General features: G+C 35.8%; 1 protein-coding gene across 3 annotated transcripts in view; it reads left to right on the plus strand.

The window, feature by feature from the left end:
- TMEM260 (transmembrane protein 260) overlaps positions 1-26,673 on the plus strand; it is a 97,496-nt gene that overhangs the window by 42,057 nt on the left and 28,766 nt on the right. For all 3 annotated transcript variants that reach the window (XM_069092260.1, XM_069092262.1, XM_069092261.1), the window contains exons 4-5: positions 17,877-18,054; positions 24,286-24,399. In XM_069092260.1, coding sequence (XP_068948361.1) covers positions 17,877-18,054; positions 24,286-24,399 — 292 coding nt within the window. The remainder of the gene's footprint in view (positions 1-17,876; positions 18,055-24,285; positions 24,400-26,673) is intronic.

The raw sequence follows: 26,673 nt of genomic DNA on the forward strand, positions 1-26,673 counted from the left end.
ATTACTGTTGGTGCTCTAAAGGTGATGCCATTGTCCAGTGATCAGAAAATACTTCAGAGATAACTTAATCACAACAATTTTGACATTCTTGTTGTAAATAAAACCAAAAAGCAAAAGAAAATTATACCTGAGTGGAAGGAAGACTCATTCCCTTGTTCCTGAGGAAGGCAGATAAAGGAGTTGGCAGAGATGGTTTTTTGTGTGAACAAAGTCACCAAGAAACAGTTTATATAATGCATCTAGCCATTTTGTATTCATGTAAGTATTTGTAAAAAAAAACACAATTCTGGCTCATGCTTCCAATAGCTGTTGCAAAGGATGAGGTGGAGAAAAATTCTACAAAGAACTCACTAGTATTCTCTAAATCATCTGATACTTTAAGACGAAAGGCAGCATGGTATGAATATTTGATTTGTAGTCAAGAAGACCTCAGTTCAAATATTGCCTCTTAGTGTAATCATAGACAAAATATTTAACCTCACTGATTCTCAGTTTTCTTATTTATAAAATAGATATATTAATGCCTGCAACGCCTATCTCATAGCATGGTCATGGGGATCAAATCAGGTTATCTAAATTACTGCATGAATTGTAAAGAACTATATAAGTATGAACTATTGTCATTATTATGATTGTAGTTATTGATTTTTTTTAACTTCAGTGAAAAAGCTGGTCTAGAGTAGTGGTGTCAAACTGAAATAGAAATAAGGGCCTCTAATCTGAATCCTTATACCGAGTATTGATTTAGTTTAAAAATGTAATGTTACCTTTGTTTATTATATTTTTATTTATTTTAGAAATATTTCTCAATTACATTTTAATCTGGTTTGGGCCTACTTGGGAGTGTTGTGGGCTAGGCCATGTGCTTGACATCTCTGGCGTAGAGGAGAATAGCCAAAGAGGGGAAAAATATGCTAGAAAATATGGCTTAGGAATGATAAAAGAGAGAGAATGCTTTTAATCCATATAAGAACTTCACTCTTATATTTGGTATACTTTCTTTAATAAGCATCAGGAGGTGCTAGACATGGTGAGTACCAAATGACACCATAAAAATGAAGTGGATTTTATCCTAATATATAGGAAATGATTGACTTTACTACTGTGGGAGTCATTTTCAAATCAGCTCTATCTGTACAATCAGAACATGAACTTGTTAGAGCAAAACCCAACATGAATACCAGATTAAGAGAAGGTATGAAAATGATGTGATGTGAAATTAAAACAACTATTAGTTGACCTGTTTTAACAAGCTGTTAATAATGAGAATTGGAAAAAATGATTTAAAAAAACAGGCATTAACACATGTTGACACCATTTTCTAAGGAAATTTAACTTAGGAAATTAAATTAGTCATCCCACTGAGGAAATCCAAAGAGCATACAAACCATCTGAGCCAGTAAACATGTCATAATTTTACCAAGAAGTGAGATATAGCAACCCCAGTGTACAATGTAAATTTTTTTGTAAAATGTTACTCAGGAAAATGCTAGAAGATTAAGTAGTAATGCTTCATAGAACAGCATGAAACTATGGAGGGAAAGCAGGTTTGCAGAAAAACTTGATGAGAAACCAAGTCAGATCATCCAAAGAACATTTAGAGTGAAACTAGGAGGACAAGAAATAGGTGAAAATGGAAAGGATATGTCAAGATTGTCAGAATGAATGACTTTGTACATTGACAGTAGAGCCACCACATTTGGACTCTTAAATCATAGCCTTTCAAGTGTCATTGCAATTGAAATTATACCCCCCAGAAATAAATAGTGAAGGAGAAGGGAAGAGCAGCAGGGAAGACTAAGTCTACAAAAGGATGACATATACTGTGTTTCCCCGATAATAAGACACTGTCTTATTATTTTTTTTGGACAGAAAAACACCAGAGGGCTTATTTTCAGGGGAGGGCTTATTTTAATGAACATTGACAGCAATGACATGTGACTCCTCTACAATTGCTTTCTTATACTCAACAGTATAGCTCTTCCTTTTTGTACTCATGTCTGGGGGTCAAAACAGACAGAATAATAAAATTATGACCATCAGTCCTTCTTTTCCCTCCATCATGCCCCCTGAGTTCTTCTTTTTTCCTCCATCATGCCCCCTCACTCCCGCTTACATACTGGGTTTTTATGTTGTCCTGCCTCAGCTCTCCTCTGCGGCACTGCTCTCAATGGCGCCAGCAAGCAAATCACTGGGGAAGAACAGGATTACGCGCTCACTGCTGCAGCTCTGATTGGATGCAGCTCGGAGCGCGGTGTGCGTTTCACCCGGGGGGGTGGACGGTGCATACAGAGGGTACCTTAATGTAGCGTGTAGCGCAGGGGATCACCTTCACTACAGTAGCAATCTCAATAGGGCTTATTTTCAGGGGAGGGCTTATTTTAGAGGAATCTTACACAGTAAGGGGAGGGCTTATTTTCGGGATAGGTCTTATTGTCGGGGAAACACGGTAGTAGAGGGGATGTAGTTTTGAAGTGTTGAAAGACTAAATCTCAAGGTATCTGAAAGGAGAATACTAAATGATGGTAGGAAATTGCAAACATCTTGTTACTTCTGAAAAAGACCATTCTAAAAATATGAGTTACTGTCAATTCATATGCCTACTTATTTTCACATCTCTACAAAACTTTTATGAGAATGATTATACATTATTAAAGAGACCATTCTTTTTTAAAAATGCATTTCATTTTTCCTCAATAACATGTTAAAAACATTTTCAACATTTGTTTTTTTAAAAGTTTTGAATTCCAAATTCTATCCCTTCCTCCCTCCCATTCTCCCTCCCTTCCTTTCCCCCTCCCTGAGATGGCAAGCAATCAGATATAGGTTATACATGTGTAATCATGTAAAACATTTCTATATTAGTCATTATGTACAAGAAGACTGAAAAGAAAAAGAATTAAAGTGAAAAATAGCATGCTTCAGTCTATATTCAAATAATATCAGTTCTTTCTCTGGAGACGGATAGTATGCTTCGTCATTAGTCCTTTGGTATTGTCTTGGATTGTTGTATTGCTGAGAAGAGCTAAGTCATTCATAGTTCTTTGTGGTATGATACTGCCGTTACTGTGTACAACATTCTCCTGGTTCTGTTCACTTCACTTTACTGTTCACGTAAGTCTTTCCAGGTTTTTCTGAAATCATCCTGCTTGTCATTTCTTATAACACAATGATATTTCATCACAGTCATATACCACAACTTGTTTAACCATTCCCCAATTAATGGGTATTCCCTCAATTTCCAATTCTTAGCCACTACAAAAAGAGTTGCTATAATTTTTTTTTGTATAAATAAGTCCTTTTCCCTTTGTTTTTAATATTTTTGGAATATAGAGCTAGCAGTGGTATTGCTGGATCAAAGCACAGTTTTGTAGTCCTTTGGGTATAGTTTCAAATTGTTCTCTAGAATGGTTGGATCAGTTCACAGAAAAGAGGCCATTCTTAATGAATGTAAAAGAAAAGGGCAGGTAAGCTTTAACCAATAATACTTGACAGCAGACTATTTCTTTACAATTCCACAATTATCTGAAAGGTATAAAGAATGCAACATCACTTTTATTGATATTGCTTGAATATTCAAAAGCTCACAGGAACCTTAAAAATATTTAACAACATGTTTTCATTGAATAATCAAATCATACAAGATTCCTGGAAAAATTACAACAGAAATAACCTTGCCGAATAACCACATCATAATTATGCTCACCAAAGTTTTCTTCTTTCAGTAAGGATATCCAAATATAAATGGACGAGAAAGGGTGCTCCTTTTTGTGAATGACATTATGTTGATTGCATTAAACCTTAAAATATTTCAAAACTCCTAAATGAGAACAATAAATTCTCAACACTTGAATCTCGTTATCCATGTAGTAACTAGTAGCTGAAGAATATCTGATGTCTCTACCAGGACACACAATAAAGTTGATGGCCCATAGATGCTCCACTGGCACATCTATTTTGCATAGACATTGAACTCTTCCCAGACTAGAATAGAGTAGGATTTATTGCAATTATGAAATTGCATAGTCTTTTAAGAGCAGCTAGGTGGTGCAATAGAGTGCCAGGCATTGGGTCAGGAAGACTCATCTTCCTTACTAGTTGTATTACTTTGGGCAAGTCACTTAATTCTGTTTGCCTCAGTTTTGCATCTCTAAGATGAGCTGAAGAAGGGAATGGCAAATCACTCTAGTAATTTTGCCAAGAAAATCTCAGATGGGATCACAAAGAGTCAGACATGACGGAAATGACTGGACAACAATAAATAATGCTTTTAATAACCCATAGTATCTCCTTGAAATAAAGGCCCATATTTTAAACACCAATACTCTTTCAGTGAGGTTTTATGGTTACAAAGTATACCACAATAGAGCATCAGTTTTTAATCTGAGATCTGTGAAGTTTTTTTTTAATGTTTTGATAACTCTTTCAATATATTTCGTTTCCAATGCAATCCTTTGTACTTTATTCAGTTAGAAAATAGTATCCTGAGAAGAGGTCCTTAGGTTTCATCAAACTGCCAATGGTCTGTGATACAAAATTGTTGAGAGAATTGAAAATTGCAGGTACCCAAAGAGCAATCGCTAGTTACCAAATGAGTAGCCCAGCATGAAAAACCTACAACATATTGACCATGAAGAACTACTTCTTCAGGAGCCTTAAAATAATAAATATTTAAAGAATATAAGAATAGAAAAGGTGAAATGTAATCATGTAGTAAAAGCAAGTGATAACTGTTGGGCAGTCCTTGGGCTCCATTGACACCTACATAATATCCAGAGACCTAGAGGAAAACCCACTAGCTACATTGGGAGGATTTTCTTGTAGAGGGTTTATAGGCATGGCAGCCAAAAGCAGTACAGGATGTGAAATCACAGCAGGTGGCGATCTGTATCATTAGAAGAAATACCCAGTTTGATAAGATCACATATCCATTGTCGTATGGAAAGAAACGTCCCATTTTTTTTACCCTTGATGTAATGGAGTAGGTGGTGTTTATCCTTTCTTGAGCCGCCTTATAAAACCATCACTGCTTTCAGAAAAGAATTTCCTTAGCATATACTTCATCTGGTCCAGTTGCTCTTCCCAACTTTATAACTTAAGAATCTTTTCTACTTCCTTATCACGAACTGATATTTTACATTCCAAATTTGGTGATTCAATTCTAAATTGTTAGAAATATGATGATAAATCTGCTCCATTTTCTATCTTATCAATGTTCTTTGTCAGATTTGTCTATTAATTTTCTTGGGATGATATGGCTTTAATTTGAATCTCTTGTCCTGATTTCTGTATTTGTTATACCTGTACTATTTTTCTGTGGATTTATAAGGAAAATTTGTAATCTTCTGACATCTTCGTGGTAATTTTTACAAATAGGTTTATATTCTAAACCAATATTCTCCTTGTTTGCCATGTTTTTCTTCTTGGCAAGGAAATGTCAGATATTTAAATCTTTTTGGTAGATTTTGCTCATTTCATTTAAATTTTGTAGGAAATTGTGATAATCAAGATTGATGTAGTTATCTTTTTCCATTTCCCTTTCTTTAGTATTGATAATTTATTTGAATAGGTTGGGTTTAAACTATTAAAACTGTGTGCTTTGTCTCCTTATCTCTTTCTTTTTTCCTGATTTGATATTGATTTTAACCTTTAACATAACTGATTAACAGCTTTATTGTATACATCTATTTTGGAAAGGAATAATGCTTCATAAGCTTATCATGAGCACTGAAATATTTAAGCCTTTTGTGAATAGGGATAGTTTTATTCTTTATACTTGAATCTCCAGTGCATAGTACTTAACACATAGTAGGCACTTGATAAATACTTGTTGATTGCTTTATTGAGAATTACAAATTCCATTAAATAATATTGTTATCTTTGGGTGCACAGTGTAATCGCCCATTACACCACAGTTGATTCAACTATTTTCCAGTCACTGAGCATTTCTTTTGTGTCTAGTTACGTACAAGTAACGTAACTATAAATATTTATATAGTTTTTTCTTTTTAATGAGGTTCTTGGGATTTATTCCCATAGGATCAGTTTTATGATTCTTTTAATATGCTGTTTGCTTTTTAAAATGATTGTGCCAAATTGTGTTTATAGCCACAGTGTCTGAGTCTGTTTCCTTACAACCTTACCAACATTGTTCTATCATTTTTATTAATTTTTGTCAGTGTAATGAATAAAGATCTGAATCAAAGAAAAAAAGGAATAATATGCCCCTAAAATGTTTATGTTCTACAAAACTTTATAAATCATACACATACTTATTAACCTTTTATCCATATTTATCCTTTTGACTGTTTCCCATTAGGTCAGGTGTCTTATATACAACATTAGCTTATTTTATCTGTTTATTTTAAATGATTTTTTCAATTTATAAGTATTTGCTTTCTTTACCTTCCATCTTTCCCTTCAGTGAAATTTAAAAAAAAGGAATAACAGGTACCTATGTTATATAATTGGGTACGTGGGAGTATTTTCCTGTAGAGGGTTTATAGACATGGCAGCCAAAAGCAGTACAGGATGTGAAATCACAGCAAGTAGCAATCTGTATCATTGTTCTATATCAACCTGTATCAATATATAATTGTTTTGATTATTATCATAATTGCCTTATAATCAGAGATTCCCATGAATAGCTTACAAAAATATTAATTAAAAGTAGAGAGAGTATACACTTCTCTTTCCAGCATAAAGCTATGAGGCCACAGGTTTGGTTCTTACTAGTTTCCTTTTGTTCTTTAACCACAGACCATCTCATCTAGCAGTCTCACAGGTACGTACCATTTAGTGGTCACTAAGGGAATTGACTAAGCTCAGAGACTAGGGCTTTACTCAAGACCCTACTTTCTCTAAAGCTCTTGGATCCAGGGTCCTGGGCAATCTCCATTGGACTCTGAGGTAAGGTAGTAACCATAATGGTAGCACTGATTTGATTTGCCTGGTATATTTTTTTAATTAATTCTTTAATTTATTAATTTGTTTGTTTCCTTTTAATTTACAGGATTCAATTCCACAATTCCTTGAATTTCACATTTTGTCCCCCTCCCTCCCTCCCGCCATGGCATCTTATAATCAAGTGTAGGATCTGTAGATACTTTCACATTATACAATGGTCAGGTTATAAGGATGGATTGTACCATCTGGGATGAAAAATGGTATAGAGGACATAAAATCAAATAAGAGAAAGACAAGGATCAGGTATTTTGCTTCCACCTGGATATAAATTTAGTTCTTTCTAGTTCTTTCTCTGGATGCACGTTTTTCTCTCCATCATGCGTGTTTTGGGATTGACTTATATCCCTGCATTGTTGAGAAGAGTTCAGTCTATCAAAGTTGGTCATCACACATATGTTGTGTCCGTAATTGTGTACAAATTCCTCCTGGTTCTACTCTTCTCACTCAGCATCAGTTCTTTTAAGCCTCTCCAGGTAAATATGAAGACCGCCTGCTCCCCATTTCTTATAGCGCAATAATATTCCATAACATGCATATACCACAACTTGTTCAGCCATTCCCCAATTGATGGACACCCCCTTAATTTCCAATTCTTTGCCACAACAAAAAGAGCTGCTATAAACATTTTTGTACATATGGGTCTTTCTCCCATTTCTATGATCTCTTTGGGATATAACCCTAGGAGTGGTATTGCTGGATCAAAGGGTATGAAAGTATTTATAGCCCTTTGGGCATAGTTCCAGATTGCTCTCCAGAAAGGCTGGATCAGTTCACAGCTCCACCAACAATGCATTAGTGTTCCAGTTTGCCCACATCCTCTCCAGCATTTGTCATTTTCCTGTTTTGTCATCTTAGCCAATCTGACTGGTGAGATGTGGTACCTCAGAGTTGTTTTGATTTGCATTTCTCTAATCAATAGTGAATTAGAGCATTTCTTCATGTGCTTATAGATAGCTTTAATTTCTTTCTCTGAAAACTGCCTGTTCATATCCTTTGACCATTTATCAATTGGGGAATGACTTGTATTCTTATAAATTTGACTCAGTTCTCTGTATATTTTAGAGATGAGTCCTTTGTCAGAGACATAGGTTGTAAAGATTCTTTCCCAATTTCCCACCTCCCTCTTAATCTTGGTTACATTGGCTTTATTTGTACAGAAACTTTTCAATTTCATGTAGTCAAAATTATCCATTTTACATTTTATAATGTTCTCTAATTCCTGTTTTGTCATAAAGTCATTCCCTCTCCACAAGTCTGATAGGTAAACTATTCCTTGTTTTAGCAGACTGCTTACAGTATCAACCTTTATACCTAGATCATGAACCCATTTAGACTTGATTTTGGTATATGGTGTTAGATAATGGTCTATGTCCAGTTTCTGCCATACTACATTCCAGTTTTCCCAGCAGTTTTTGTCAAATAGTGAGTTCTTATCCCCAAAACCAGGGTCTGGGGGTTTATCAAACAATACATTACTGTAGTCGTTGACTTCTGAATCTCGTGTGCCTAATCTATTCCATTGATCCACTCCTCTATTCCTAAGCCAGTACCAAGTAGTTTTGATGACTGCTGCTTTATAGTACAGATTGAAATCTGGTAAAGCTAGTCCACCTTCCCTAGCATTTTTTTTTCATTAATTCCCTTGATATTCTGGACCGTTTATTCTTCCAGATGAATTTTGTTACTATTTTTTCTAACTCTATAAAGTAGTTTTTTGGTAATTTAATTGGTATTGCACTAAATATATAATTTAATTTAGGTAAAATTGTCATTTTTATTATATTAGCTCGACCCAGCCATGAGCAATTGATATTTTTCCAATTAGTTAGATCTGACTTTATTTGTGTGAAAAGTGTTTTGTAGTTATGATCATACAGGTCCTGGGTTTGTTTTGGCGGGTAGATTCCCAAATATTTTATAATGTCTACAGTAACTTTAAATGGGATTTCTCTTTCTACTTCTTGCTGTTGAATTTCATTGGAAATATATAGGAATGCCAAGGATTTATGTGGGTTTATTTTATATCCTGCAACTTTGCCCAATTTATTTATTGTCTCAAGCAGTTTTTTACTTGATTCTCTAGGATTCTCTAAGTATATCATCATATCATCTGCAAAGAGTGATAGCTTGGTCTCTTCTTTGCCTAACTTGATTCCTTTGATTTCTTTTTCTTCTCTAATTGCTACTGGTAACATTTCTAGTACCAGATTGAATAAGAGGGGTGATAGTAGACACCCTTGTTTCACCCCGATCTTATGGGAAATGCTTCCAGTTTCTCCCCATTACATATAAAACTTGCTGATGGCTTTAAATAGATGCTACCTATTATTTTAAGGAAGGCTCCATTTATTCCTATACTTTCTAATGTTTTTAATAGGAATGGATGTTGTATTTTGTCAAAAGCCTTTTCTGCATCTATTGAGATGATCATGTGGTTTCTGCTAGTTTTATTGTTGATATGATCAATTATACTGATGGTTTTCCTAATATTAAACCATCCTTGCATTCCTGGAATAAATCCTACCTGATCAAAGTGTATTATTCTTGAGATAAGTTGCTGTAGTCTTTTGGCTAGTATTTTATTTAGAATTTTTGCATCTATATTCATGAGTGAGATTGATCTATAATTCTCTTTCTCTGTTTTATCTCTTCCTGATTTAGGTATCAGTACCATACTTGTGTCATAAAAAGAATTTGGTAGGACTCCTTCTTCACTAATTTTCCCAAATAATTTGTAGAGTATTGGAATCAATTGTTCTTTAAATGTTCTTAAAATGTTCTTTAAATTCACTAGAATTCACTAGTGAATCCATCTGGCCCTGGAGATTTTTTCCTAGGGAGGTGACTGATGGCTTGTTCAATTTCTTTTTCTGAGATGGGATTATTTAAGTAATTTACTTCCTCTTCAGTTAATCTGGGCAACTTGTATGTTTCTAAATATTCATCCATTTCCCTAAGATTGTCAAATTTATGTGCATACAATTGGGAAAAATAATTCCTAACTATTGTTTTGATTTCCTCTTCATTGGAGGTAGATTCACCCTTTTCATTTTTGATACTCATAATTTGGTTTTCTTTCTTTTTTTTTTATCATATTGACTAAGGGTCTATCAATTTTGTTGGTTTTTTCATAAAACCAGCTCTTGGTTTTATTTATTAGTTCAATAGTTTTCTTGATTTCGATTTTATTAATCTCTCCTTTAGTCTTCAATATTTCTAGTTTAGTATTTTATTGGGGATTTTGAATTTGTTCTTTTTCTAGGTTTTTTAATTGCGTGCCCAATTCGTTGAGCTCCCTTTTCTCTAATTTAATCACGTATGCACTCAGGGATATAAAACTTCCCCTAAGAACTTCCTTTAATGTATCCCACAGATTTGGGTATGTTGTCTCATTATTATCATTCTCTTGAATGAAATTACTGATTGTTTCTATAATTTCTTGTTTGACCCACTCATTCTTTAGGATCAAATTGTTTAATTTCCAGTTAGTTTTTAGTCTGTCTTTCCCTGGCCCTTTATTGCATATAATTTTTATTGCATCATGATCTGAGAACAATGTGTTTAATATTTCTGCCTTACTGCATAGAATTGTGAGGTTTTTATGCCCTAGAACATGGTCAATTTTTGAATATGTGCCATGAACCGCTGAGAAGAAAGTATATTCCTTTTTATCCCCATTCAGTTTTCTCCAGAGATCTATCATACCTATCCTCTCTAAAATCCTGTTCACCTCCTTAACTTCTTTCTTGTTTATTTTGAGGTTGGATTTATCAAGTTCAGATAGGGGGAGATTAAGGTCTCCCACTAGTATAGTTTTGCTATCTATTTCTTCCTCTAATTCCTTTACCTTCACCTCTAGGAATTTGGATGCTACACCACTTGGTGCATATATGTTAAGTAGTGATATTGCTTCATTCTCGATGGTGCCTTTTAACAGGATATAGTTTCCTTCCTTATCTCTTTTAATTAGGTCAATTTTTGCATTTGCTTTATCTGAGATAAGGATTGCTACCCCTGCTTTTTTTACTTTAGCTGAGGCATGATATATTTTACTCCAACCTTTTACCTTTACCTTGTGTGTATCCCTCTGTTTCAGATGTGTTTCTTGTAAACAGCATATTGTAGGATTATGATTTCTAATCCATTCTGCTATCTGTCTCCGTTTTATAGGAGAGTTCATTCCATTCACATTTACAGTTATGATTGTTATCTGTTTCTTTCCCCTCATCCTATTCCTGCCCCTGTTAATGTTCGTATTTTCCCTCCCTTCTCCCTTCCCCCCCTTAATAGTTTTCCTTTTGACCACCGCCTCCCTCAGTGTTCCCTTTTTGGCACCCCTCCCTTTTCCTCCCCTTTTCCTCTTACTACTTCCCTCCCTACAAACCACTCCCACCCCCCTTTTGTAACCCTTTCCCCCTCCTACTACCTGTAGGATATTGTTATACTTAATGAGGTATGCTATTTTTTCTTCGCATCAAGAATGACAGGAATAGATCTCATGCGAAGCTCCTCTCCCTCCCCTCTTTCCCTCTAAAATGATGTGTGTTCTCCTTGTTTACCTTTCTAAGTCACTGTTGCTTCTCGTAATTGGAGGTTGAATTTTCCATTGAGTTCTGGCTTTTTTATTAAGAAGGTCTGGAACTCTGTTATATCATTGAATGACCATCTCTTTGCCTGGAAGAATATGCTCAGTCTCGCTGGGTATGTGATCCTTGGTTGTAATCCGAGCTGTTTTGCCTTCCTGAAAATAGTATTCCACTGCCTCCGATCTTTCAGTGTGGAGGCTGACAAATCCTGTGCAATCCTCACTGTGGACCCTCAATATTTGAATTTTTTCTTTCTGGCCGCTTGAAGTATTTTCTCTTTTATCTGGTAGTTCTGGAGTTTGGCCACAACATTTCGAGGATTTTTCAGTTTGGGATCTCTTACAGCAGGTGTCCGGTGGATTCTGTCGATTTCTATTCCCCTCAGGTTCTAGTATCTCAGGGCAGTTTTCCTTAACGAGCTCTTGGAGAATGTTGTCCAGGCTCATTTTTTCATCATAATTTTCTGGTAGGCCTATGATTCTCAGATTATCTCTCCTGGATCTGTTTTCCAGGTCAGTTATTTTTTCTTTGAGGTATTTTACCTCTTTTTCTAATTTTTCATTTTTGTTGTTTTGCTTGGCTAATTCTTGGTTCCTCATAGAGTTATTTGTTTCCATTTGTTTAATTCTGGTTTTTAGCAAATCATTTTCTTTGGTTAATTTTTGAAGCTCCTTTTCCATATCATACACTTTTCTTTTTAGAGAGATGTTTTCCTCATTATAATGTTTTTCGAATTTTGCTATTTTCGTTTTGAGAGAATGATTCATTTTGTCTTCTATCTTTCTCATTTTGCTTTCAAAGTTCCTTTTGATCTCATCTAGGAGAGCCTTTTGTGCTTGGGATCCATTCCCTGTTGAAGTCTCAGCTATGGGTGTGGAGTCCACATTGTCTCCCTCTGAGGTTGGTTCCTCCCTCTGAGGATAGTAGGACTCCAGAGTCTTTGTCTTTGTAGTCTGCTTTCTACCTATTTTGAGGCAGTGTCCTAGCCACGCCCTTCCTCTAGGATCCCAAGCCTTTACTGTAGAGGGTTTTGCCCTGGGGCAAGAGTTACTATATCTTCAGGGTTAGAGGGGGGGTTTGGAGCAAGTGGGGTTCACTCTGTCATCCTTGTCTTTGGAGGTCCTGAAAGGGACTCTTTTTTTTTTTTTTAAAGATCTCTGGGCTATGAAGTGGTAGCCCCAGGAGTGTTTGCTGTCCAGTATAGGGGCCCCTGTATTTGCTTCTTACCTTGCTCTTTCCAGTCCCAGCCCTTTGATGATAGGCCTGGTAGTGGACCTTGTGGTTGGTGGGAAGACTTGCCCTCTGAGTTGATCAGGCCCCTTCCAGGCCTGCATTCGCCAGCTGCGCCCTGCCTTCCTGCACAGGCTGCTGCGCCTTCCCGGCCTGCGTCTGCTGCCGCCCCCGCCGCGCCAGGCCTTCTCAGGCTGCGCCCGCCGCGCTGCCGCCACCGGGCCTTCCCTGCCTGGTATATTTTCCATCTTGTTTCTCCCTCATTGTGCCTTATTGGTTTAGCTAGTCTCCCCGTAAGTGGCAGTTGGTCAGCAGTTGGTGGGGATGTCTGGTCTCTTCTCCAGAGACCTTATTTCCCAGGATAATGACTGCAGGGCCTGAACTGAAAGGAAAATAAGACCGGAAAGGTGAGAGGTGTGTTATGCAAAGCCCTAAATGCCAAGCTAAGGATTTTGTACTAGTGGCAGTAGTTTGCCACTGAAGATTTTTGAGTAGAGGATCAATGTGGTTAGATCTCTATTTCAGGAATATCTGTTTGGGAGAATTGTGGAGGATATAGTGAAAAATGGAGAAATTGGAAGCAGAGAGGCCAGTTAGGTTTATAGTTCCCACGGAGTGGACCATGACTCAAGTAGGGCTAGGGGAGGAGAGAACAGCATGACCTCAGAAGGGATGTGGTATGACCGTCATAGGGTGTATGATCAGAGAATCGGAAGATGTTTCACATCCCACTCTCCCATAATAGCCAATTGTGATGTTATATCACCAGTGTGTTACCCATAGCAGCTGCTATGAATATGCAGACATATTTCCAGGGATAAATTGCAAAATATAACTCTTTTCCTCAAAGATGAAACCAAGATATTTATTCAGATACCAGGAAGTCAATTCCACCATGCTAACAAAGAAATTTATAAGCATCACCAATGCAGGGAGAGCTGCTGTCCCCAAGGCTTCCCTCCATTAGGCCTCCCCACAATGAAGCTCCCCTAAGCAAAATTCCTCCCTCTCTCATTCATGCTAGCTGCTCTGCCTCAGGCTCTCCGTCTGCTCTGCCTCACTCTCTCCTAGCTCTTCCCTTCCTGTTCCACCTGTTCGGCAAGCTCCTATCATGTGGCTCAAGCTGTGGACTGGGTCAAAACTCAAAGCAGGTCACATAGGCCTATTAAGGGGCAGGGAATATTTTCAAATTTCTTTAAGATTACAGAGGTTGTCTCCTATACAAACATTAGATACCCTTTACCCACTACAATCCCAACATTCTCCTGCTCCACCATGAGCAGCTAACTGAGCTACACTGGGTATTAGCACTGTAGTATGTTTATGCTCAAACCCCAGCCTAGGCATCTATGGCAGCAACTATGTGGAAATCATTGAAAATTTTTTCTTTCCTGATATACTCACCCCGTCCCCAAGATCACACCATCTGTTCTACATTATTGGGTTGTTAACTGATAAGATGCCTGCCACTCTCCTTTTTATTTTGGGTGGGACAGAGCAAAATGTGTAGGATGAACAAGTATGTGTGGTTTGCAATCTGTATTATAGATCTCATTTAATTACTTCCCCCCCTGAAACCCACTCTTCTTCCAAACTTCCCTATTTCTATCAAAGACATCACCATTTTTAAAGTTACCCAAGTTCACAATCCTATTATTATACTCAATTCCTCACTTTGATTTATCCTACATAGTCAAGCAGTTGCCAAATATTGTCATTTTTACATCTACATCTTTTTTCATTTGTCCCCTTCTTTCTACTCACATAACCATGATTGCAGTTCAGACTCTCATTCTCTGGCCAATTAAAATAATTTCTTAATTGATTTCTCTGCCTCAAGTCTCTCCCCACTTCAGTTCATTTTTCACTTACCTACCAGAGTGATTTTCTTAAAGGGCAGGTCTGACTATATTATTCTTCTGCTCAGTAAAACTCCAGTGGCTCTCTATGGACTATATGATCATATATATAAAATTCCCTATTTGTCATTTAAAGGCCTTGACAACCTGAGTCCAAGCTATGTTTCCAACTTTGTTAGTCTCCTTCTGTGGTTCTTAGAGTTCGATAGTCCAGCCAAGCTGGTCTACTTGTTCTTCCTCACACGTACAAAAACACAACTAAAATATTGAGATGTGAATAAGAAATTTAGGCATGGTACTATCTGTAAAGCAGAATCATATAAAGATGAGGAATAGATTTATATTGAAAACTTAGTAAGTTAAAATCAGATAATAAAATTATTTTTAAAACAGAAGTCCACACATTTCACTAGCTACATTGATCAAACTAATGGAATAATTACTAACAAAACAATTAATATTTACAAATCTATTCTGCCCCCTAGGATATACATGGAAAATTTTCTAAAGTAATGAAGCATTTTATGACATTGCTTTCAAGAGTAAAAATGTTTTTGTACTATAAGTAAATAAATAATATTTAAAAAATATTGTTTATTTTATCTTTACCTAATCCATTCAATGTACATTTTACACAGTTTATAATGTACATAATATAACAATAGCACATATATAATTTGCTAATAAATTTATCTTTATTGGATGTGCTAATATTTTTTATTAATAAGGGGGTTTGAGCGAAAAAAATTTGGAGACCATTGAATTATACTTTTGTTCAGCCAAGAAGTCAATAGTTCAGATATAAACTAGAGTAGGTCTTATATGAGTGGAGAGAAAGAGGTGCTAAGGAGAGATGTGCTAGAGGAAGAATCAATAGGATTAAGCCACATATATAAGGATATTGAGGGTAAAGAAGACAAAGAATCAGGGAAGACTTCAACGTGGTGAAACTTATAATCGGAAAGATATTGGTGTCCTCAATAGAAATAGAGAATTTTAGAGGAGATAAAAGGTTTTTGGGGAGAATATAATAAATTCCATTTTGAACATATTGACATTAAGGTGGCCACTCATCATTTTCTAGCAATTATTTTTGAGGGCAAGAGCTTTACCAGTTTTCATTTTTGTTGCCTTGACACATGGCCTCTATGTAATAGATGCTAATTGGTGATTAATTGAGGGTTCGAAGTATGAACACCTTTCTCAGAATTCAAAGGAACAACCCTGTGGTTTCATGGCAGTTACAGAATCAGGTCAAAATCAGCTGTGGACCCTGCAGTGGAGGAAGAATATGGCTTTTGAAACGGAATTGCTTTTGGTGGAGGAGGAAGGAATTTCTTTTGCCTTTTCTCTGCACTGCCTCTATCAGCCTTGTCAAATAGAACTAGAAGGAGACGCCCCATCCAGTAGTTGGATTGTCAATTCCAGAGAGATGAAGATACATTTAAAAGTATAGAAACACATGCTTTATGGGCTCAGATATGAGTATGTTCAGATACAGAGATGTAGTCATTCAAGACTAGAATATGCTTCAAAATAATATGACCTCTGTCAATACAGAAGAGATCTAGCTATTGACTTTCAAGAGATACACTGTGCCTTGTGAAGAAGGCTTTGGGATTCCTGTAGAACTGTCCACCCAGCAGAGATGCTACACCTAGGGGAACTCTGAAGACTCCATGGGAAAGAAAGGACTTGACAGTAACAGAGTTATGAGTTGCCTTGTTAAATTTTTTGCCTAAGTATGTACCTCATGACATTATACTCTTACGTCTGTGCCTACTCTTCCCATGAATACTATGTGTTTTTGTGGCAGAGTGTGTTTTAGTTTTATGAGAAAATGTTTTATAGTTACTGTAGTTACTGTGCCACTTTAATAAATGCCTTTTAGGAGATAATGTGTGTACTGGATGATTATTAATAGGAAGCACACTAATGAGTGTTTAGGAACTATAGTTTTGTAAGTAGCTAATCAAAGGATACCCTGGAGCCTGGGAGTAGGAGCCACCTCTGCAAACCCAACTCATAAGTGTGGGTACAGGTTAGGAGAGTATCTCAGAAGTAGTATTACATTAGTATTTGAAAGGACCTCATTTACCATTTAGACCAATAGAAACATGAAAAATAATCTGCTTTACAGTATACCCAAAAAGTGGTTACCCAGCCCTTGCTTGACAACCTCCAATGAAGTCCCAAAGCAGCCCATTTAATTTTCAGATAGCTCTGTTAGAAAGTTTTTCTTCCATCAGGCCTAAATTTGTCTCTTGGCATCTTATACCCTTAACTCCTAGTTCTGCCCTCTGGAGCTAAATAGAGCAAGTCTAATCCCTCTTTCACATGACAACCTTTCAAATGCTTGAAGACAGCTATCATGTCCCCCTGGAGTCTTTTTCAGGCTAAATATCCATAGTTCCTTGAACCAGTCTTCCCATAGTGGGCCGTTTCATGTTATAAATCAGAATAGTGATCTCATTTTTCATATAGGTCTATTAGTATTCTCAAAGTTATTCACTACAATCTATATTTATTCTTGGATCGAGCATATTCTCTTTAACACTAGGGAATCTTCTTTTTGCAACCAAGAGCAAAATTTGATTCTTTTGTTTTTTAAAATTAATAGTTCTTTACTTAACATTGTGGTTTACTTTCAAGTAGGCAAGTCCTATCTTGAGAAGAAGCATTAATGAATTAAAATCTTTCTTGTCCCCAGATTTTCTGTCTCCAAATGGCATTAGCCATACTTCCCATCTAGATTCAAATATTCATCTAGAAACTAGAATAAATGTTCATAATTTTGTTTTGCCATTTCATCACATTTTCCATTTTAACAGATTTCACTTTCAGGTTCATTTCACCCTCATTCCTCTTGTTAAAGAAAACAAGAAAGATGATAGTTTTGTTTCCTTCATCTCTAGCCATTATCTTATCAGGGTTTCTAAAATGACTCAAGCATCAGAGATTTCTAGTCTGTTTGATGAATAAAGCCCATTCTCTCTGTCATATACTTAGCCATGTATCTTCCCTTTACTACACAGTAGACTAATATATGACTGTTCTAATTAAAATCTGGTAGAAGAAAATGATTACAAGAAGTAATGTATTAACCATATAATGTTTTGGAATGGTAGTGGGTGGCTGTCATAATTTCTGCTTCTACAGTATATGAAAATGGAAAATAAAGTAGGGTTTTTTTTTGTTGTTGGGAAAGAAGATTTCGTGTTATCTGTGTTTGCAGGCTTTCTGGCTCATATGCTGGAGGAATCCTTGCTGCGGGGGTGTTTTCATTTTCTCGCCTAACATGGCAGTGGTCCATTGCAGCAGAGGTTTTTAGCCTAAACAATTTGTTTGTGGGGCTGCTTATGGCTCTTGCTGCACATTTTGAGAAGGCAACAACTGCAGAAGACAGATCAAAGGTAACCCATTTTGATCAAAGTAAAATTATTTTTGTTTTAATTTTTGAACAAAAATTGTATTTTTAAAAGAACTTCAGTTTAAATATTGAACTTATATATCCCACTTACTGTCACAGCAATCTAGATGATAAAGGTTGAATAAGTATATTCATTTATTTTACTGTACACTGCTACTCTACCCTTCATAAACCCTTCTAAAATGAAAAAGTCAGTTTTCCTATGTAGTGGGCTCTTCCTTTGCATGCATGTAATGGAAAAAATAGTTTTGCTTTGATTAAATGTCTAATAGCTTTAAGCTAATTTTAGATGCCAATACCATATCCCACACTATTCTTACACTGTTCTGTTATAAAATAGTTCTTAAAGAGTATTCCATAAATTTTGCTAAGTATCCTGAATGGGATAAATTTATTCATTTATTTATTTGTTCATGTTTAGTGGGGGACATAGATCAGCACCTTTTCTTTTTATTTTTTGGCCCTTTTTTTTTTGGAGGGCAGTTGGGGTTAAGTAACTTGCCCAAGGTTACACGGATCAGCAGCTTTTCTGAAGCTTGTAATATTAAGAGATGTGCCTGGGGAATTTGGGAGATTTAACTTTTTACCCATATGACTGACCTTAACCTTGCTGGGCCTCCATTACTTTATCTGTAAAGCAAGAGTTAAGACTAAGTCATATCTAAAATCTTTTCTAACTTTAAATTCAGTATCAATATGAGGTATTAGTAGTATTAATTCACATGTCCATAGTGTTTTTAACTTTCTTCACAGTAACCTGAACTATAAGTATAATCTCCATTTTACAGAAGAAGAAATTGAGTTTCAGAGCTGATAAGTGACTTAGCCACAGATACACAATTACGAAGTGTCAGAGTTTGCTTCCACAAAGACATTCTTTGGGGGACAGGTTACCCCTCCAACAACACAGCTACCTATGACACACCGACCTAAGAAGAAACAAAAACTTCAGTCAGGTTATAAGCTATAACCAAAGTATGGAGAACTATCACTACTAAAGTTTTGAGTGTTGGTGAATGTTTAGCCATAAGTACTCTCTTCTCCATTTCAACTACCTATCTGGACAAACTGGGGTTTGGGACAACAAAAGGGACTTTTTTTTTTCCACTCGAGATGCTTCCTGGTTGAATAGGAAATATGAATGGATTTGTTATTTATTCCCTCATGATTAGAACTTTAATACAATAAATAACAGGATAGAGTTTCCCCTTAATTCCTCATCTTTGATTTTAAGCCACTTAGTTTAAACCAGTGAAAATGAATTTAAAATGCTGAACCTTTTTCTCTTTTATCTCCCAATTGGTGAGTGCCACTGGGACATTTGCCTAGTAGTGAAGCATATTTCCTCCAAATTTGCCTGAGTAATGGGAGACAGAATGGCATGGTGAGTGGAGAGCCACACACTTGGCTGTGTGCTCCTGAGGAAGTCACTTAACCTCAATTCCCCAGGCAGCTATTTAAGACTTGAAGCAGCAGAGAACACAATTACTCTTGCAGGGAAAGTGTGTCCTTATCTTGGGGTTCCCTGTGCCAGTGAAATCACAGGTCTTATTCTTATGCTAAATAGTCATCCCTGTAGTATCACTAAAAATAAGCTCTTCAAACTTCCAAGGTCCTAACCATGGAGAAGCATTAGAAATGGGAGAGGATTATTTTGTGAATACTGTGCTTATCACTTAATTACAGAAAATATATACAAAATACTTTAGGGAGTAAGATTGTATTATTGTCCCATTTCGCAGATTATACAGCTGGAGTTCAGAGAGATGAAATGATGCCTATCAAATAAATTGAATCCTTTGTTAACTATCACCACCCCTGCATCTCTCGCCCCTCAGGCAGTGTGGAATAGTAGAACTGGCCTTGAGACTCAGAGAAACATAGGTATAAGTCCCACCTCTGACCTATTTTGGCTGTCTGAGCCCCAGCAAATAACCTGTCCAGGGAACTCTCTAGGACTCAAAAGTTTGAGAGAAGATTAAAGATCTACATCATTAGAGGAAGTACCTTACCCTACATTGAAGAAATCACAGACTGAATCTCCAGACAATAGAATATGTTACAGCTCCGTCTATCAAAGAATAATTTTCTATGACTGGTTAAAAAAAGTTTAAGAACGAAGGTTGTAAACCATTATGACCTTAGTTACAAGTTCACTGACTTTTAGCATGATTGCAAAAAATATTGTTTATCCTGCAAAACAAGAACAAATGAAATAGGTGTTGCAGTTTTCAAATGTAAAATCCCAAAGATAAAAACAGTGAATTTTAGTGAAACTGTTGTCATCAAATAGAACCATTTCTTGAACATCTTTGGCAAACAGGGATGTTTCTGTGTGCTATAAGCGTGCACATAGAATTATGAATACCCATAGCCTCAAAGGGAACACTAATACAATTGTGATTTTGATAGGCATCCTGGAAGTGTGGCTAAAGAACAATGTAAATGTTTTAGTTTATTTGTAGTTCAATAAATAAATGTTAAATAAATTCAACGCCACTGAAGTGCCTCTATGCTACATTGGAATAAGTGATTCATTTGAAATGAGGAATACAATTCACTATTACTGAAACCTCTCTGTCCTTCTATAAATTCATTTCTATTGAACCTGTTCTTCATCTTTATTACATCTGGTCACTCTATTCTTCCATATTCTAGTTTTCTCTTCAACTTCCTATTCTAACTTCATTTGTCTATCTCTTGTAGAACTTATGGCCAACCATTTCATTAACGCATTGATCATTTTCTTATCAGAATCCTTTGCCCACTTGACCTTCTGGTATTTCAGATTTGTTAATTCCCAACCCTGGGTAATCCTCCTTACACATTTTGTTGGACTTAGTCTTCAAAATTAGCAAACATGACTGGTAAAAATCACAAAACCATGTTAATGGAATCTACCACAAATTGATGGCATCTGACCTCAGCTGGATGCTCTTTATATATACTAACTGGAATTAATTGGGCTACCTTCTAATTGAATTTAGCTTATTCTGTTCTTTATAGCAGTTGTTCTAAGCAATCTTCTCAAATCCCCAAATACACTACTGCCCAGTCATTCTCAGAAGGTCATTTCTGTTAACCAAAATCTCTACTAACCAAGACCTCTTAGCTTCTCTCTTTTGTCCCTAAAAGTATGTTTGTATTACTCTTATTTTCCTTTAGTTCTGTCTCTGAAGTATCCATTTTTCTTGCCAAGGCTAAACCCTGTACTCTTTAAATAAAAATTAAATTACCTTTTAAGTTTAGAACTGTCTGTCTCCCTCCCCAACCTGTACTAGAGAAGGCCACCATTTGACACAGATAGGTAGGTACTAGGTAGGTAAAAAGAGAGAGAGAGAGAGAGAGAGAGAGAGAGAGAGAGAGAGAGAGAGAGAGAGACCTACATATATATATTCACATGTATCTAAAACCATACTATGCATACTTCTATTTATCAGTTCTTTCTCTGGGGGTGGGTAGCATCTTCATCAGTCCTTTGTAGTTGATTTGGATATTTGTAATACTCAGAATAGCTTAGTCATTCACAGTTTTTTTAAAAACAATATTGCTGTTACTGTATACAGCATTCTCTTGGTTCTGTTTATTGTCACTTTATTATTTCATGTAAACCTTTCCATGTTTTTCTAAAATCAGCCTGCTCATCATTTCTTACAGCACAGTAGTATTCCATTATAATCATATATCACAGCTTGTTTTACCTTTCCCCATTTGATAGATATCCCCTCAATTTCTAGTATTTTGCCACGATAAAGAGAGCTGTTGTATATTCTTTAGAACACATAGGTTCTTTTCCTTTTTCCCTGATCACTTTGAGAATCAGACCTGTTGTAGCCTTCTTGTGAGTATTTTATTTAGGATTTTTACATCCGTATTTATTCGTGACCCTATGCTCTTGATAAAAGCTGTTCCTTTAAGGTTTTTAAAAGTGCTTTGCATATATTATCTCATTTGATCCTCATAACAGTCCCTGGAATCTAGTACTCTTGGCACCCTAGCACACTGCTCCTGATTACCTTCTGCCTTTTCTGGGAGTTTGTTTTCATCTCAATGTTTCCCTTCTCTAGTTGCCAGTCATTTCTCCCCAAACCTGCTCAAGTTTCTCTTATCTTCAAAAGGAAAAAAACAAAATCAATTCTTGTACCCTTATTCTTCTTTCTGTCTCTCTCCTTCTAAGCACTTGACTTCTTAAAGAAATAGTATATATTAGTACTTCTTCTCTAAATTCTCCACCCCACTCCTTAGTGCCTTGTAATCTATATATCCCTATGACTTAGCTGAAACTACTTTCCCAAAGAGCATTATTGAATTCCTTATTATTAGTTCGAGCCTTTTTTGTTTCCATTTTTCTCAGCCTTTCTGTAGCATTGACACTAAAATTCTCTTCCTTGGCTTCCTTGGTACAGTGCTATTCTGTTTTTTTCCCTTGCCTGTTTCACTATTCATTCTCATCCTCATCTCACTTCTCTCTTTTTCTCTAGTCTTACAAACAGTCATTCTCCAAAGTTCTAGATTTCTTCTTCTTTTTCTTTCTTTCCACAACATTATTCTTTGATCAAATTAAGATAATTTTAATGTGATTTGTAAATCTTAGATTTTATTAAAATGTCTGATACTCCACATTTTTTGTAGTATCAAAGAGCTAGAATCAAAACAGATACCCATGGACTGAACAATGGTTAAACAAGTTGTGGTACATGAACATAGTGAAGTTACAGTGCAGTAAAAAAAGAATCTAATAACTACATAGAGAAACATGGAAAGACTATAATGAAATAAAGGATGAATCTGTAAAGATATATATATATACATATACATATGTGTGTGTGTCTGTATATAGATATGTATGTATGTAAAATGACCAGAATAATTTAAATGGGAAACATAAAAACAACATAGTAGTTGAAACGAAATGCCACAAAATCATAATTACCAAGATTGGCACCCAAAAAGAGATGAGAATGTACCTTCTTCCCTTCTTTGAAGAGATGGGTTATTTGGGATACGGAATTCTGAATATAATGTCATATTTGGTTAATGTAGTGATTATTTTTATTGAACTGTTCATATTTTTACTTTTTATTGAGGAAGCTTATTGTATTCTGAGAAGCTCAGAATATACCAGCAAAAATGTACGTGATGCATAAACAAAAGATACCAATAAAGATTAAAAATAAACCCCCCAAAGTTGGTTATTACCATTATCTCTTCTATTTTTCAGGCTTTAGCTAATCACCAGATCACAGATGACCACTAAATCTAGATATTTCTAGCTTAGTCTTTTTTTCCAATTTCCAGGCATGCATTGTCAGTTACCTGTTAGACATCCCTACCTGTTTGCCCAGTCTTTCAAATTCAGCATGTTAGAAATTTATCATTTCTCTAAAACCTATTCCTCCTTCTTAACTTATATTAAAGCCACCACCATTCTTGCCATTGTACAAAATATTGGTGTCATTTTTAATTTTGCCTTCTCCCTTCATTCTCACACCCATACAGTCGCCAAGTCTTTTGCTTTTACCTCTTTCTTGCTGCCCCCACTTCTCAGCTTGGAATTCCCAAATCTTTGACAGTATGACTCATATATTTACAGCATATCACCCATTATATTTTGTACATTGTACGTGTACTTTACATTTCAGCCAAACTATACTACTCACTATTCTTACACTCTTTCAGAACTTTTCTGCTTATCTGTCTTTGATCATGTCTTGCCCAAAATGTCTTGCTACTACAATATATGTCTACCTTTTGAAATCTTACTCTTCTTTTGTGGCAGCTCAAAATCCATCTTGTAGAAGCCTTTTTGGATATCTTATAATCATGTGTAACACTGTACACATATAGCCCTAAACTTGAGAACCTTATTAAGCTTTGTATTCCCTCTAGTTCATAACACAGCATCTGAAGCCTAGTAGATATCAGTGTCTTTTATTGAATTATTGAGTTACATACTAATCTATTTAATAAAAAGAAATACTTGATGACAGATGATGGTGGTGGTAGTAGTGATCACAAAAGATTCACAGCCGAGAAGGGTAGACTCAAATAGTCTTAACTATACGGGATTTTTTAAAGTAGCATTCTAGGTAGAAATGCTTTTAAATACAGCTATTCATACCTGACTTTTTATTTAGTGTTATATACATTTCATTGTAAATGAATTCTTAGCTTTTATTGATTGTGTCAGTATTATTTTTAATTTTTTTTTCAGATATCCAAGATTGGTGCCTTCTGCTGTGGCCTTAGTTTGTGCAATCAGCATACAATCATACTGTATGTACTGTGCATTGCATTGTGGGTTCTCTTCCGACTTTTTAAAGAAATGGTAGGTGTTTAAGCCTTCTAAAATAGTGCAGATAAAAAGCTTTTTAAGAATCTTATTTGGACTTAACATAATTATGGGGCAGTTAGGTGGTACAGTGGATAGAGTACCAGGCCTGGAGTCAGGAAGACTCATCTTCTTGAGTTCAAATCTGGCCTCAGACACTTACTAGCTGGGTGGCCCTGAGTAAGTCAGTTATCCCTATTTACCTCCATCTCCTCCTCTGAAAAATGAGCTGGATAAGAAAATGACAAATCACTCCAGTATCTTTACGAAGAAAATCCCAAATAGGGTCATGAAGAGTTGGACACAACTGAAAAATGACTGAATGACAGCAGAATCATAATTATTCTTAAGAAATTAGAGAGCTTGAGTCCATAATCTTTCCCATGGGAACAAGTTGTGCACATTTGCCATAGGAGATGATAAAAATGATGGCTTCAGAGAAACCTGTATGAACTGATATATAGTGAAGTGAGTAGAACTAAGAATGCAGTTTAAACAGCAATTACAGTTATATAATAGAAAATTACTTTGAAATATTTTAGAATGCTGATTAATACAGTAACCAGTCATGATTTCAAAAGATTGATGATGAAGCATGCTTCTCTCTTCTTTGTGGAGGGAAGTGGACTAGAGATGCAGAATGAGATGTACATTTTCACTCAGTCTGTGAATTTGTTTTGCTTGACTTTACTTATTACATGGGATGGCTAAAGGGCATGGTAGGGAAAGGGGAGATAGGGAAAGCAGAGTTAGTGGGTAGTGATTATTGTCGATCCATCAATTATTTGTTAAAACACATGCTATTTGCCATGCTCTATGCTGGTGTCTGACGATACAAATACAAAGACTGAAACAATCTCTACTCTCAGTGAGCTTACATTTTAGCAGGGGAGAAAACAAAAATACACAATTATACAAAGAATAAATAGAAAATATATACAAATATAAAGTAGTTTAATACAAAAATTATTTTGAAAGAGAGTCCCTATTGGGAGGATCAGGAAAGGCTTCATGTAAAAGGTTATTCCTGAACTGTATCTTTAAAGAGAGGGATTCTTTGAGGCAAAGATAAGGAGGGAGTACATTCCAGGCATGAGAGATGGCCAGCGCAAAGGAACAGAGATGGGAGATTGAGATGGAGTGTCCTATGAGGAACAGAGGGAAAGTCACTTTGACTGGATCATAGAGTGTTGGAGAGAGAATAATGTACTTAATGTAAGGCTAGAAATAATTGATTATTTTCTTAATTTTAAAGCACTCCTATATTCCTGTTGCAAATCCTTGATCAAAATAGAAGTTTTGAGTGTGGGGCACATATAACTTTATTCACATTTGTAGTTAACATGTTTATAGCCAGCATTTATAGGGTACTTTTGTGTTTGCAAAGAGCTTTACAATTATTAACTTATTTTATCTTTATCACATACCAATTTTACATATGCTACTATTATCCCCATTTTATAGATGAGGAAACAGAGACAGAGATTAAGTGATTTTTCCAGCCACACAGCTAGCAAGTGTTTGAGTCTACATTTGAACCCAGGCCTTTCTGACTCCAGATATGAGCTATACTATAATATTATGTATTGGTATTCGTTAATGATATTTTCTTTTTCTGTTTTAATGTAGTATGTTAAAAAAACAGTTTGTATACTTGTTCTTTCAGATTTCTTCTGATACTTTTTAATATGACACCTTAATAATTATAAATATTCTTATTACATTGGTATATTATCTATTTACTTTTTTGGCTTTTGGGGGAAGTTTGGCTTTTTCCTTTGGAGAAGGAAGTGCTATAGAAGGATCCAGGACTGTGACTGGATTACTGTGACTGCAGTAGTGATGAAGCTACCAATTCATATCAGCAATTGTTCTACAATTTATAATTTTAGAATAACCTGAGACAGTGAGAGATTAAGTGACTTTCCCGTGGTTACAAAGCCTTTGTTTGTCAGAAGCAGGATTTGAGTCCAGATGTTTCTGATCTCTGATAAGTTTCTGGGATAGGTGAAGAGTATCCAGGCAGAGAAGCAGAATCAGACATATTCAGTTAAACATCAATAATAATTGTAACTGTGAATGGGATGTCTTACCTTTTAAACAGATGAGGATAGCAGAACGAACTAGAAAGCAGAATCCAACCATATGTTGTTTACAAGAGACGCACTTAAAACAAAAATATACAAATATACACACAGAGTTGAAATGAGGACCTGGAGCAGAATTTGCACTTTAGGCAAAATTTGAAAACCAGGCATACCAATCATCTCA

The sequence above is a fragment of the Petaurus breviceps genome, unplaced genomic scaffold, assembly GCF_028583685.1.
Source record: "Petaurus breviceps papuanus isolate PSGF00001 unplaced genomic scaffold, PetGlider_PUasm1.0 189, whole genome shotgun sequence".
Classification (NCBI taxonomy): Eukaryota; Metazoa; Chordata; class Mammalia; order Diprotodontia; family Petauridae; genus Petaurus; species Petaurus breviceps.